We start from the raw sequence: 16,399 nt of genomic DNA on the forward strand, positions 1-16,399 counted from the left end.
AGATTTGTTTTCTGTGTCTGTGAGTCTTTTTGTTTTATATATAAGTTCATTTGTACTGTTTTTCAGGTTCCACATGTAAGTAATACCATATAATGTTTGTCTTTGACTTGCTTTATTTAGGATAATCTCTAGATTTATCCAGTGATTCCCAATTTTTTAAAGGTTATATTCCATCTATAATTATTATAAAATATTGGCTATATTCCCTGTATTGTACAGTATATCCTTTCCGTTTGTGACAACATGGACCTTGAAGGCATTATGCTGAATGACATAAGTCAGACAGAGAAAAATACCATATGATCTTACTTACGTGTGGAATCTAAAAATTCACAAATAACCGAGAACAGATTATGTTGATGGTTGCCAGAGGTGGGAGGGTTAAAAAGGCACAAGCTTACAATTATCAGATAAATAAGTCCTGGGGATGTAACATAAAATATGGCAACTATAGTTAACAACTTTCAGATGTGTAATACAGTATTGTTAAGAGTAAATCTTACAAGATCTCATCCTAAGAAAAAAAGACTTTGTAACTCTGTAGTGATAGATGTTGACTAGTTTTATTGTGGTAATCATTTTGCAGTATATCCATATATTGAACCATCACATTGTACACCTAGTGTCATGTTCTGTGTCACTTATCTCTCAAAGAAAAAGTGACCTGAAGGTATGACAGTCTAAGGCTGAGTGACTGGATGCCCTTGTCCTTAGCACTCACACTCTCTTCTCCCCTGTCTTCCCTAGTCCTTACTGTCTCAAGACAACTAAGGAGTCTCTCGTCCCTGGGGCTTGATGGAGAAAGAAAGCTGTCCACAGGAGAGGCCAGCTCTGTGCGAGACGGCCACTTACAGCTTTAAGGGAGTCTGGGGATTCAGTTTCTTCTCAGTGTCTGTAGGAGAGGAAAGCACAGAAAAAAGGGGGGTTGTACTAGACTTTAGATAAGCCAAGCTACAGAGTCTGCCTTGAAGTGTGGTCAGCAACATGCCCTTGCATACAGGAGGAGAGAAGCCAAGCCAACTCACTGTCTGGAAAATTCCAGAAGGGCTTCACACAGAATAACAGTTGAATAAGAGTTAGTCAAGTGGTTAAAGGGAGAGGACAAAGAATTGCTTTGTTCCTTTAAATTTTAAGAGTCCTATGGGACTTTAATACCAGATACATTCATTCAGGCATTCATTTTATATTTGATTCTGACCCACTTTCTTTCCAAAAGTGAGTTGAATATATCAAACCATGGTTGCTAAGTTTTTATTTAGTGGTTATATTCGTGGTTATTCTATAATCAGTGGTTATAGTCTAAGGTTGTAAAACAGTGTCTAGCAACATACAAAGAAACATCCACCGAAGTGTTGTGTGTGTGTTTGTATCTAAATGCTAATTTTTTAATTAATTTGATAAATTTTTCATTGAAACACAGCTGCTTAGTATTCTAACAGTTGATCAGCATAATTATAATTATCTTCACCACAAAAGCCTTTTGTCAATACAATATCAGATAACCTCAGTACAACTTTAAGAACGTCATTCTTAAAATGTTACTAATCCCGTTTTTTTTGGCCTGTTTGTCCAGATTAAGAACTGATGGTATAAAGCAGAATTAGGCTCTCTGAAGTAAGTAGTAGATAAAGATGCCTCTTGATTCATGCCAGCATACCTTATCTTTTGGCTACATTGTAAACTATTCTGTCAAGGGCAGAGATAGTATGACTTTAATTTTTTTAAAACATTTCCCATAGTCAATGACTTACTGTCAAATGATACCATTTGCAGCAACATGGACATACCTAGAGAATGTCATACTGAGTGAACTTTTAAGTCAGGCAGAAGAGGTGAAATAGCATATGATATCCATTATATGTGGAATCTAAAACGAAATGATACAAATGGACTTACGTACAAAGCAGACTCACAGATTTAGAGGACGATCTTATGGTTGACAGGGCGGTGGGGAGAGGGTCGGTTTGGGATGGACATGTACACATTGCTACAATAAAATGGATAACCGCCAAGGACCGACCTTACAGCACAGGGATCCCTGCTGCCTGGGCACCAGGCGAGCTCTGGTGAGAATGGGTACGTGTCTGTGTGTGGCTGAGTCTCTCCCCTCTTCACCTGAACTGTCAGAGCATTGTCTGTTAATTGGCTGCACCCGAATACAAAATACAAAGTTTAAAAAACAATGTGTGATTATCTAAAGCTATAACTTTTGAAAATCAAGGAATTTTTTATGAGGCCTTAAACGTTTTTTACTCCCTAGAATGACAAATGATCTCTCTTTCTGCTGAGGCCACTTAACTTGGCCGTTGCAGCCTTTTCATCCTCCAGGAAACTTGACCACAACCTGAATCATGCTGTAAATGTAAGCAGATGAACCTAGTTCTGATCTAGTCTGTCATTATATATAGTAATAGTCTATATCAATTAATTTTAAAAGCATTTATATAGTATCATTTTATTGCCTGTCAGACACTGTGCAAGGCTTTGTGAATTTAAAGACTGTTAAGCTTAGTACTGCTGTCAACCTATTTGGTAAAATGTAAAACAAGGGCATTAAAATGTTGTGATTGTTGTGGCAGGAGTTTCTATGTAACACAGCAGGGATCTAAAGGAAGGAGAGGTCACATGTCCTGGAAGTCAAAGGCCTAGTGTGATATAAATAAGAATGTCATTACAACTTCAGGGACCACAAATGTAGCTTCAAAAAGCAGTTGACACTTGAGTCCTCAAAACTTAGTGTCCAGGAATCTAATAGAGAACTGGATTACCTTTCAAAGCAGAAGCGTTAGTGTGAGAAAAGTCACAGAGGCAAGAGAGACCTGATGTGTTAATACGCTAGGGTAAGGGAAGTTGTTCAGCGCAGCTGCAACATGGGATTTAGCAAGAAACCTGACTAAAGAGGTGGGTAGTAAGCAGATTATACCTTATGTATCATGTGATTTATCTTGTTTTCTTCTGCGAGGATGCCATTTAAGGCATTTATGTAGGTGAGTATTACGATCAGACTTGAATTTTATAAAGATCACCCAACATATGTATGGAGTCTGAATTGGAGTAGCATGAAAATTGAAAAAAGAAACTATTGTATTAGAATTTACATATGAAAATACTGAATGGAGATAGTATTAGTAGCAAGGACAGGTGAGAAATTTTAAGAATATTATTATCTAAAGACTTAGTGACTGATTACATGTGAAGTAAGCAAAAAAAAAAAACCAAAAAACTGCATAGTATCTCCACATTTAACATGATAGAGAATGCTCCAGATGAAGAAATAAGTTTGTTAGGAAACATGGATTCACTTTAGGAAAGGCTCCATTTATAGTATTTCTGGGACTAAAGTAGGTAAGTCTCAGTGTGTGTGAGTGGTGGGGAAGGCCTTAAATGATCAGGATAGATGTTCAAAATGAATATATAAGTCAAAAGTTTAATCATGATGTGGATGAGATCAGGCAAAAGCATACTGAGCAAGTGGTGAAGATGCCTGCCAAAAGCCAGAACCATGGAGAATCCAGCATTTAAATAAAGTTGAGAGAAAGTAAAGGGGAGGAGGGTGGAGTGGAAGGAGTAAGGAGGAGAGGCAGGCTAGACAGAATTTGGAAATAATATTCCAGAGTATTTTCAGGACAGCATAGGTTAGGGTGCAAATTGCCGTTCATGTCCAGTCCTTACTCTTCCTTTTAAAAAAGAGAACCTTCATGTTTTAACTTGGTGCATACGTGGCAGCCCAGCTAGTCCTTGTATCTCAGTTTGCTGTGCAGTGGCTGGGGCTTTGTGTCTAAGTTTGGCCCGATGGGGTATGCACAGATGACGTGTGCCATTTCTAGATTATCACCTAAAATATGAGGCCACTTGCTGTGGACTTCCACGCCCACATCCAGCAGGCTGGAAGCAGATGTGGAGGTGGGCACACCAAGCATTATTGTTATGTGAGAGAGAAATAAGTTAACTTAGTTTAATCCATTGTGTTTTAGCCTCTGTTATAGCAGTTTAGCCATACTGGAACAAATAGGATCAAGAGTTGTTATTTGTAAATGAACGAAAAGGACTGAGGAAAAACTCAGCTGTGGATGTCCCGATTCTATCATTTAAGAGGGGTGCACAGGGTTTTGATACTGGAACAGTAGAAGTAAAACTAATCTTAGTAGTCTGCCAGGTGCCACAGTGAGCGGTGTTTACGTAGAAGTAATTTTTTAAAAATTACATTTATTTTAATTGGAGGCTAATTACTTTACAGTATTGTGGTGGTTTTTTGCCATACATCTGTCCCCCATCTCGAACCCACCTCCCTCCCCATCCCATCGCTCTGGGTTGTCCCAGTGCACCAGCTTTGAGTGCCCTGTTTCATGCATCAAACTTGGACTGGTCATCTCTTTCACATATGGTAATATACATGTTTCAATGCTGTTCTCTCAAATCATCCCACCCTCACCTTCTCCCACAGATTCCAAAAGTCTGTTCTTTATATCTGTGTCTGTTTTGCTGTCTTACATATAGGGTTGTCGTTACCATCTTTCTAAATTTCATATATGTGTTAATATACTGTATTGGTGTTTTTCTTTCTGACTTCACTCTGTATACTAGGCCCGAGTTTCATCCACCTCATTAGAACGGATTCAAATGCATTCTTTTTAATAGCTGAGTAATTTCCATTGTGTATATGTACCACTACTTTCTTATTCATTTGTCTGCCAATGGACATCTAGGTTGCTTCCATGTCCTATCTATTGTAAACAGTGCTACAGTGAACACTGGGGTACACATGTCTCTTTCAATTCTGATTTCCTTGGTGTGTATGCCCAGGAGTGGGATTGCTGGGTCATATGGCAGTTCTATTTCCAGTTTTTTAAGGAATCTCCACACTGTTCTCCATAGTGGCTGTACTAGTTTGCATTCCCACCAACAGTGTAAGAGGGTTCTCTTTTCTCCACACCCTCTCCAGCATTTATTGTTTGTAGACTTTTTGATGGCAGCCATTCTGACTGGCATGAGATGGTACCTCATCGTGGTTTTGATTTGCATTTCCCTGATAATGAGCACCTTTTCATGTGTTTTTGAGCCATCTGTATGTCTTCTTTGGAGAAATGTCTGTTTAGTTCTTTGGCCCATTTTTTAATTGGGTCATTTATTTTTCTGGTATTGAGCTGCTTGTATATTTTTGAGATAATTCTTTGCTTTCAGTTTTTCACCACTGAGGTAATGTTTGTTGTGGGTTTATCATATATGGCTTTTATTATGTTGAGGTATTTTCCTTCTGTGCCTGCTTTCTGGAGAATTTTTAATCATAAATCGGTGTTGAATTTTGTCAAAGGCTTTCTTTGCATCTGTTGAGATAAAAACCATATGATTATCTTTCAGTTTGTTAATGTGGTGTTATCACATTGATTGATTTGCAGATATTGAAGAATCCTTGTATTCCTGGGATAAAGCCCACTTGGTCATGATGTATGATCTTTTTAATTTGTTGTTGGATTCTGTTCACTAGAATTTTGTTGAGGATTTTTGCATCTATGTTCATCAGTGATATTGGCCTGTAGTTTTCTTTTTTTGTGTGGCATCTTTGTCTACCCAAAAGTAATTTAAGCATTGTTTTTATATTTTAACTGTAAAAATCTATCAGTATTCAGAACCAGATAGCTTTACTGGTGAGTTCTACCAAACATTTAAAGAAGCGTTAATATCAGTCCTTCTCAAACTCTTCCCAAAAACATCAGTACAGATGGGACCACTTCCAATCTAATTTACAAGGCCCGCATTTCCCCATCTAAAACCAGACAAGGATGCCACAAGAAAATTGCAGGCCAGTATCACTGATGAACATAGATACAAAAATCCTCAATGAAATGTCAGCAAACCAAACTCTCCAGGACATTAAAAGGTTCATATTCCATGATCAGATTATTTCAGGGACACAAGGATGATTCAGAATCTGCAAATCAATCATTGTGATATAACGCAATAACAATGAAGGATAAAAATCGTACGATTATTTCAGTAGATACAGAAAAAGCATTGACATAATTTAACATTAATTCATAATGAAAACACTCAGTAAACCAGATGGAGAGGGAATATACCACAGCATAATAAAGGCTGTATTATGATCACAACCTGTATATCATACTCAACTGTGAAAAACAAAGCTTTTCCTCTAAGGTAATGGACAAGATGAGGATGCCCACTCACACCACGTATTTAACATAGTACTGGAAGTCCCTAGCCAGAGTGGGTTAGAGAAGAAAAGAAATAAAAGGTATCCAAATTGGAAGGGAAGAAGTAAAATGTTCTCTATTTACTGATGACACAACGTATATTGTGTGTCAATATATAGAAAACCCTAAAGACTCCACTAAAATAACTGTTAGCACTATTCACCTAATTCAGTTAAGTATCAGGATACAAAACCAATATCCAAAAATCAGTTGTGTTTCTATATACTAATTACAAATTATAAGAGAATTTAAGTTCCACTTAAAATAAATGCATCAAAAAGAATAAAATACCTAGGAGCAAATTTAACCAAGAAGGCAAAAGACTCGTTCATATTGCTGAAAATTACATTGATGAAATATATTGAAGAAGACGCAAATAAATGGAAAGATACTCTGTGCTCATGCGTTGGCAGAATTAATATTGTTAAAATGTCCATACTGCCCGAAGAAGCTTTAATGCTGTTTCTATCAGAATTCCAATGGCAATTTTTCTAGATTAAACAGTGCTAAAATTTGTATGGAACCACAGCAGATGCTGAATACTCAAAGCAATCTTGAGAAAAAAGAACAAAGCTAGCGGTGTCACACTTCCTGATTTCAAACTGTTACAGATATATAGGAAGCAAAATTGCTTCCCAGGTGGTCCAGTGGTAAAGAATCTCCCTGCTGATGCAGGAGACACAGGAGATGTGAGTTCAATCCCTGAGTCACGAAGAGTAGGAAATGCCAACCCACTCCAGTATTCTTGCCTGGGAAACTCCATGGACAGAGGAGCCTGGTGGGCTATGTCCTTGGGGTCACAAAGAGTCGGATGTGACTGAGCATACATGCACGAGAATCAAAACAGTACAGTATTGACATAAAACCAGGTACATAGATCGATGGAACAGAAAATAGAGAACCCAAAAATAAACCTGTGTATATATATATATTAAAAGATACTCCTTGGAAGAAAAGTTATGACCAACCTAGACAGCATATTAAAAAGCAGAGACATTACTTTGCCAACAAAGGTCCATCTAGTCAAAGCTCTGGTTTTTCCAGTAGTCATGTATGGATGTGAGAGTTGGACCATAAAGAAAACTGAGCACCAAAGCATTGATGCTTTTCAATGTGGTGTTGAAGAAGACTTCTGAGAGTCCCTTGGACTGCAAGGAGATCCAACCAGTCCATCCTAAAGGAAATCAGTCCTGAATATTCATTGAAAGGACTGAAGCTGAAGCTGCAATACTTTGGCCACCTGATGTGAAGAACTGACTCATTGGAAAAGATTGAAGGCAGGAGGAGAAGGGGATGACAGAGGATGAGATGGTTGGATGGTATCACCCACTCAATGGACATGAGTTTGAGTAAACTCCTGGAGTTGGTGATGGACAGGGAGGCCTGGTGGGCTGCAGTCCATGGGGTCACGAAGAGTCAGACACAACTGAAAGACTGAACTGAACTGATACACACACAGTCAACTAATTTACCATAAAGCAGCTAAGAATATACAATAGGCAAAGGACAGTGTGGTCAATTAATGATATTGAAAAGTGGACAGGTATATGCAAAAGAATGAAACTGGACCACTGTCTTACACCACACACAAAAATTGACTCAACATGGATTAAAGACTTTAAGACCTAAAACCATGGAACTTCGAGGGAAAAAACATGGATGATAAGCTCCTTGCCATTCATTTTGGTGATAAGTTTTTGAATTTGGCACCAAAAATGAAAGAAACCATCAACAAGATGAAAGGGCAACCTATAGAATGGGACAGAATTATATGCAAATCATATTAATGATAAGGGTTTAATACCCAAAACATAAAATATTCACATAACTCAACAGGAAAAAAACTCAGTTAAAAAAATCTGATTTTAAAATGGATAGAGGATCTGAATAGACATTTTTACAAAAGATATACAGATGGCCAGCAGGTACATTAAAAAGTTCCTCAACATTAGCTTCCCTGGTGGCTCAGATGGTAAAGCGTCTGCCTGCAATGCAGGAGACCCAGGTTCAATCCCTGGGTCGGGAAGATCCCATGGAGAAGGAAACGGCAACCCATTCCAGTATTCTTGCCTGGAAAATTCCATAAACGGAGGAGCCAGGTAGGCTACAGTCCATGGGGTTGCAGAGAGTTGGACACGACTGAGCAACTTCACTTTTCTTTCTTTCAACATTAGTAATCACCAGGGAAATATGAATCAAAACCACAACGAATTGTCACCTCATACCTATTAGAATGGCTGTTATCACAGATAAAAGAAACAGTAAGTGCTGGCAGGGATATGGAAAAAAGGGAACTCTTGTGCACTATTGGCAGGGTGTAAGTTGGTGCAGCCTCTGTGGAAAACAGTATGGACGGGCCTCAGAAAATTAAAAGTAGGACTACCATATGATCCAGCAGTTCTACTGGGTGTTTATCTGAAGGAAACAAAAATCCTAACTCAAAAAGATATCTGTACCTTGTGTTCACTGTAGCATTATTTACTGTGACCAAGACTTGAAAATAACCTAAGTGACTACCAATAAATGTGTGAATAAAGAAAATGTGTGTGTGTGTGTGTACATAAACACTGCAATGGAATATTATTCAGCTATTAAAATCCTGCCACTTGAAACAATATAAAGAGGCCTTGAGGGCATTGTGCTAAGTGAGATATATTGGAGAAAGACAAATACTGTATTATCTCATTCATATGAATCTCAAAACTCATTTGGGGGCAAGGAATGGGCGAAGGTTGTCAAAAGGTACAAACTTCCAGTTATAAGTCAGTCCTGGGGATATAATTTACGGTATGGCAACTGTGGTGGAAAAATCAACCAATAAACAAAACACAATTTTTGACAATATAAAAGTTAATCTTGACAAAATAGAAAAGCTGGCAATTCAGGAAATGGAGGGATGGGAAAGTAGAGAAAGCATCTTACAAAGCAGAGATACTATCAGAATTGATGGTACAAGAAACACAGGTTTAAATAAGTACATTACAAATTTGCAAAGAAACAAAACTGCTATTTTTAAGTATAAGAAATAGGGAGGATCTGGGGTAGCACCTGATAGTGCGCTAGAGCCGCATCTATATAGCAGGGAATCAGAAGGTAATATCTAAAGTTAATAACTCTAGTGGCATGAGTGTATTAGAGACATGAAACAGTCCTTAGAACTAATAACAATTGATTGAAAATGGTTTCCTCGAGGAAGGGATGAGGCCAGATATTCTTAAGTTCTCCCATCAGCTACCAAAAAATCATTTTCTTTTAATATCTTTTTCCACATTGACAGAACTGCTTTATCACTTTTAGAAGAACTGATTTGAGTTCATTAAATTTATTCCTAACATTTATTTTTGATGTTATCATAAATGAAATTGTTTTCTTGGTTTTATTTTTAAATTTTGTATTTTAAGCCTTTTAATGATATGAAATGTCCCTCTGTCTCTGGTAATACTTCTTTATCTTAAAGTTTCTTTCGTGTGGTGTAAGAGTCACTCTGTTTCTCTTATGGTTACTCATTTATTTTTAAAAGAGGTACATGCACATGCGTATTTAGGACATTAGATAGAAACACTGAAATGTTAACGTCAGTTGTATCTAGCTTATAGAATATTATGGGGGCTTTTTTGGTGTGTATTCTGAGTTCTGTGATTAGTTTGTGTTATAATTAGGAAAAAAGAGATGGCTTATATAAAATTTTAAATCCATGGCTGATTCGTGTCAGTGTATGACAAAAACCACTACAATATTGTAAAGTAATTAGCATCCAACTAATAAAAATAAATGAAAAATAAATAAATAAATACTTTTATCAGCCAGATTTTTTGGGTTGCAAATAGCAGAATTTGACTCTAACAAGTAGAAGATAATTGGACTAATCATAGAATCAGTTGGAAAGTTGGAGTACTAGGCTCAGAAGAGGCCAGAACTATAACTGTAACTATAAGACTCAAGATAGGAGAAACTTCTCTACTGCCTCTTCCAGGTGATGCCACAGAAATAAACGAGCTCTGACTTCTTGTTGCCTTTCTTTTGCTCTTTTCAGTCAAGATTCAAAATCCAGAAGTGAGTGTCCTGCTCTGATGGTTGGCAAGAAAAGTACCTGGCACCTTAAGTTACATACAGTTTGAGGAGTCCGTCCACACAATGGGGACAAATGGCTCCCTAGAATGAAATTTAGGATCCTGTTATCAAAAGAAGAGAAGTGAACTCCGTCAGCTAAAAAGCAACAGATATTCACTGTGATATTTGACTTTTTGTTAATGCAGAATTACAGTTTACAGTTGCTAGTCATAAAAACAGTTACCAATATGAATAAGAAATAATTGTTTTGTTAAAAATAGAACCACCATATGATCCAGCAGTCCCACTTCTGGCCTTATAGACAGACAAAACTATAATTCTCAAAGAGATACATGCACCCCTCTGTTCACAGCAGCACTATTTACAGTAGCCAAGACATGGAAACAACCAAAATGTCCGTCAACAGATGAATGAAGATGTGGTACGAATATATACAATGGAATACTACTCAGCCATAAAAGGAGTGAAATTACGCCATGCAGCAACATGGATGGCCCTAAAGGTTATCATACTAAGTAAATCAAAAAGAGAAAGAAATACCATATATCACTTATATGTGGAATCTAAAATGACACAGATGAACCCATCTATGAAACATAAACAGGGACATAGAGAATAGACTGGTGGTTCAAAGGGATAGTGATATGGAAGAGGGATGGATTAGCAGATGCAAACTGGTATATATAGAATGGTGAACAATATGGTCCTATGTAAACCATAATGGAAAAGAATATGAAAAAAATGTATATACATATAACTGAGTCACTTTACAGCAGTAATTAACACAGCAGTCAGTGTCTTTCAACTATACTTCAGTAAAAAAAAAAAAAGAATTTGTTTTGAATAATAAATTATTCAAAATAATTATTCAATTATTGTTACTTAACCTGTGCTGGCATGCTCGCCACTGAAGTTCTCACTTGCAGATTTCTCTGTCACTTGACTGTAAGTTCCATGTGTCTCATAATGCAGTTAAAATCACTTAGAAAGTGAGAAAGCAAACATTTATATTTGTAATGAGGAGGACTTTGTGATGATTTTAATGCTTGCTAGAATTTCTATCATCTCCTTCCTGGCTCACCTAATCAGCTTGTACTTACTCATCAAGACCCAGCTCAAGCATTACCTCATCCAGAAAGACTCTTGCACCCTCCTACCTCATCCCATTCTGGTTTATGGGCCCCTCGTCACTGTGCGTAGTGCTCTTTTTGTTCTCATCCCAGTGCATCATACTTGTTAATTTGTTTGTCTCTCACACGAGCCAGACTGGCAGAGTGTATCTTGTTTTTCCTTTGATTCTCCAGCCCCTTAACGCCTGGGAAATCCCATTGAGAAAGGAGTCCGATTGGCTACTGTCCATGAGGTCACAAGAGTCGGACATGACTTAGCAACTGAATTCACCACCAGCCCCTTACACAGTGTCTATACCTCAGACATTCAGTAAATATTTGTTGAATGATCAAATGGGTTTCCCAGAGAAAGGGGGCAAGGCATTCCATATGGAACCCAGCAATGTAAAAAGATATGGAATGGTTCAGGAATGGTGAGACATTCTAGAGGATTAGCACATTGAAGGATGAATGGGAGGAGAGACTGGTGAATTTGACTGACATTGGTCTCTACAGGACCATGTACTTCAAGTTAAGACAGTTCTATAGGCCTCAGAAACAGAAGAATGAGTGAGACTTGGCAATGGGAGGAAGACAGGACACTAGAGGTTATTTGGTGAATACATACTGGTTGGGCTGGAGCTATCAAAGAACCCTCAAGAGGGTGGAGTGTTGCTTTCACTAGGAGTTAGAGAGTTCAGACATGGTTTGGGAGCAAATTCACCTTCCATGCACCAGGCACCTGTTTAAATACTGGGGACAGAGCAATGGACAGTATGAGTAAGATTTCTACTTCCATTGAGTTTTTATTCTAATAAGGGAAGATGGATAAGAACAAGACACCAAAGCATATGTACACATTGTCAAAACTGAAGTGCTCTGTTGCAAGTAAAGTGTTCAGAGCAGCACTCTCCTCGTGAAGCACAAGGGAGCAAGCTGCAAAGAATCTCTCTGGAGTAGAGCAGGGACCCTCCTCCTTTCCCGGCTCACATTCCAGTCACTTACTGCTCAGTTTTTTGGAAGTATAATGACCAGTATCATACATGTTCTTTAGGAATTTGCCTAAAAGAGTTGTAAGTTCTCAATTTTAAAAATATGTGCGTAATATTTATGCACTCTCCAAAAAGTGTTGCAAAGAAGAAAATGTTGTCACAGTAATGCTTTTTTTTTTTTTTTTCCTCTCCCCACCCTCCTCATTATAACTACACACAGGGATCTTCCTATTTAAAACTTAATTAGTTGAGTATTATAAATATTAGTTGGGTATTACAAATAAAAAGTATGATATTATAAATAAAAACCAGTCATTGCCTGTTATTGGCAAGTTGTGTTTGTAGTTTGTATATTTCTAGTGCCTGAAAAATAACCTGATATTTTTACAGCTTAATCTGTATCCTTGACAACTATTTGGGGCTTTTCCTTCAGTGGAACAGATTCCAGGAGCAAAGAAGTTTTGCATGTGCCAAGTAATCCAGCCTTTCACTCTCTTCTCTTGGTTTTAGGCTCGGTTAATGATAAAGGCTCTTTCCTGTGTTTTCCAGGGTGCCGATAAGACTGTGAAAGGTCCCGATGGACTGACTGCCTTTGAAGCCACTGACAACCAGGCAATCAAAGCCCTTCTTCAGTGATGGACGGATGGGCTAACAGCTCTGGAAGAATGACTCTCCTGTGGCCTCACACTGCTGCCTGTCTGTCTGTCACTCTCTATCTGCCAGCTTCTTCAGCTAAAATACTTTTAGAGGGGTGAGGGGAGAGAGAAATTCATAACAAATCAGACTACCAGGAAAAAACAAAAAAAAAAAACAATGTTTGGGAGGAGAGGAAAAAACAAGATCAGGCTTTTACTAGGATTCCTGATCAGGTCAGCCTCTTTTCCATTTCCAGTTAAAAAAAACAACTGATACCCCATGGGAGAGCAAAGAGAAAACATACCGTTAACATTTGACCTTTTCAGCTCCCTAGCTAAGTTATTAATTAGATTGTGTTGAGGGTCTGACTATACCAAGGCCAACTATACATTTGGTAGCCCTATCTGTGTGAGCAATAGTGGCTGCTGTGACGAAACTTAGGGTGCTGAGACAAGCAATTAGCTCTAGCCTTCTGCCTTAAGATGCACTCTCGTGGGGATCTCCCGGCGTCGTTAAGGGCGCTGCCTGTGGTTGGTGACCAAATCTCCCCTGGTGACTTCCAGCTTTACATGAGAGCTCGGTTAAGGCGAGGGGGCGCACACTCCTCCGCTGCTGGACGGCTGGACTTTGGGTTTCCTCTCCCCCTTCACATGGATTTCATGTATCTTTAGGTAAAACTGACTAGTTTTATTTATAAAATCTCAAATTTTGGAAGTCTAAAGGAGAAATCATTCCAGTCTGCATTTTTCTTTTTTTCCTCCTCTAGATTCAGACATATAACATTGAAACACTTTCCAACTCCTGCTGGTAGTAAAAGGGGATTTAAAAATAGAATCATAGCCATAAGCCTGTTAGATAAAGAGAGAACAGTTGTCTTAGTACCTATGGATTTTCTTCATTTGCTGTTTGAATAGATTGGCCTCAGTTCTGTTTGGAGAATCAAGGAACATTCTTTTGGAATGCCTCTCTCAGACCCACCTTGGATGCTGATTACTTACTGCGCACCAAAGCTTTCACTGGGGTGAGATTTACTGTTTGGACCAGTTTAACCCCATCTCTTAAAAATACGCATGTCACCAGGTTTCCCAGAGTTGTTGATAGGCTTCTGCTGAATGTATGCCAGCCCACCTGCCTAATATATTTTTGTTTCTTTTCTCTTTCATGCATTGCATAAAGTGGGACACCTTCAAATTATATTCTGTATTTTTAAAAATACAGCGCCCTAAAATGGTGTTCTGACCTGCAGAAAATAGTTAGACACATTTTCCAATGTTTATTTCTTGAGCAGTACAGCTGATTAAAACATATACCCTTAAATTTGCTGTCCTGCCTATAAAACAAGATTCATTCGACTTGCCATCCATATATGCTTGCTAAAAATACTAGCGTTTTTCCTTAGCCATGTCATGCAATAATTGAATGTACCTCAAATTTTTAAAAGTGGGGGGAGGGTGGGTTAGGGACTTGTATTCAGATTGTGGTTAATAAAGAATTAATGACAATTTTTTAAGGCCATGTAGCATCCTACAGCAGGGTTAAACTAGTACCAAGAACAGTCAGCCTGGCCAATAACAAATTTTACTGACCAGTTGCTGATTGGTTGGTTGATGTGTGGGTTTGTTTGTGTGTATTTTTCCCCAGTGAACCCTTTTTTTATCCTGTGGCTTTTTCACTTAAAACTAGCTTAACCCTGGAATTTTCCTGTGTCAAAGTAAACAATCACAGAATACTAGTTTAAATACTTTGATACCTGTGGCTAATTCTGCTGTCTTGATGCAGGCTATTAGAGTTGGATTAGAAGTCAGTAATTAGTGCTTTATGACATCACTGCACTGAAACACAGTGATCCTCGCTGAAGATGGAGGGCACTCTATCAGTGTGTACGGTCAGCGTACAAGGTGTTCTGGTATCTTTGTTTTCACTTCTTGGCATACTGCTGTTTAAAAGACTCGACTTTTACTCTCTACACAGTTTTCACCTTTATTTTCCAAGTGTTTTCTGTAGTGGGCTACTGTAGAGAGTGTGCTGTTCTATCATTCCTAAACCTGGTCTGCTTCCTCCAGTCACCTGGTCCAGAGACCACGTGATTCTTTGTACAGTTTATCCTGGTGTTCCTTGTAATGCAGTAGAGGCTACTTTGCCTTCCCTCTTCTTTCTCAGCCATTTTGTAAACCCCGTAATTATGAAGCGGTTGCTTGAGAAAATAACAGATAAACATAGAATAGACTGACCAAGATGGTTTAGAGTTTTGTTTTGTTTTTTTTTAACTAGGTTATTTATAATGTATTTCTGAACCACTTGGCAGAGAAATTTACAACACTTAATGTTTGTATTTTGAGTAAAGAAAGCTAAAACCTTGTCTGCTTTTTTGGTACTACATGCATTAGTAAAAGGTTAAGTAAGTTTTGTTCGCCACTGCAGTAATATTTAACATCTCAGAAAAAAATTTTGCATGTTCTGTAGTTTTGTATTAAGTCATTCTTTTCATATGCACTATTTCAAGTGAAAACAGGTGGTTTACCTGTCTACATTAGTATCCTAACAGATTCCCCCTTGCAGCTTCCGACTGGTGTCTTGAGACTTACAGTTCAGCTCCGGCACCGGAATCGACCCAGTAGTTCTCTGCACAACTCACCTTCTAAACCCAGTGGGGCATGAAGGAGAAGTAGGTGGATGCCATGGATGGAAGCTGTCAGCAAGCAGGCCCTTCATTCATTGATTTCCTTCCCCCAAATAATGGATTTCAAATCTATATGTACTTATTTGATTTTTTTCCCCTAAAACTTCAACTAAGCTGCTGTTTTCTTCCATGCAATATTGTGTACTCGATTGTGTATAGAAGAAGCTGGTGAGAGTGCCCTCCTACATAAGCAATTGCAGTGTTTGCATGCAAAATTTTAAAAAATTTAAATTGTCCTGATTCTATTTTGTAAATGGAGAAACAATCATATCTTTCTAAGCAGTAATGGAGGAAGACTAGTGCTTTGTGCATTTTGATATATTTGAGTTCATTTTTTCCACAATGTAATACATTTGACACAGTTGGGTTTCTCATATTATCCTAGTTCATGTACATCAGAATGCTAAATAATACTGTGTTTAAGTTTTGTGTTGCAAGAACAAATGGAATAAACTTGAATTGTGCTACAGCCAACGTGTCAGGGTTTTTCATTTTTCTCTTCCCTCAGTTACTTTGGGTTATTATCACCTTCCTCCTCTGGTCTTCTTTACAACTGTATCAGTAAACTTTAATCTGAATCCCCCCCCCCCCCCCCCGCCTTTATTCCACTTCTAGAAAGAAAATAAGACTAGGGAAGATTTAATTGAAATAAAATGTACTACTCATCTCATTGAGAGGTTCTGCTCATCTGTCAGTTTC

The 16,399-nt window shown here is 38.1% G+C and overlaps 1 protein-coding gene and 1 non-coding gene across 2 annotated transcripts in view; both read left to right on the forward strand.

Annotated features, from left to right (window-relative positions):
* MTPN (myotrophin) overlaps positions 1 to 16,169 on the forward strand; it is a 71,553-nt gene extending 55,384 nt beyond the window's left edge. Inside the window, exon 4 of the mRNA XM_020874032.2 lies at positions 12,934 to 16,169. Within this exon, the coding sequence (XP_020729691.1) occupies positions 12,934 to 13,020 (87 nt within the window). The 3' untranslated portion in view covers positions 13,021 to 16,169. The remainder of the gene's footprint in view (positions 1 to 12,933) is intronic.
* On the forward strand, positions 8,167 to 8,238 carry TRNAC-GCA (transfer RNA cysteine (anticodon GCA)). The gene has a single exon. It is a non-coding gene; the product is annotated as a tRNA-Cys (tRNA).
* Positions 16,170 to 16,399: the final 230 nt, after the last annotated feature.

Source organism: Odocoileus virginianus, chromosome 1 (genome assembly GCF_023699985.2).
Source record: "Odocoileus virginianus isolate 20LAN1187 ecotype Illinois chromosome 1, Ovbor_1.2, whole genome shotgun sequence".
NCBI lineage: Eukaryota > Metazoa > Chordata > Mammalia > Artiodactyla > Cervidae > Odocoileus > Odocoileus virginianus.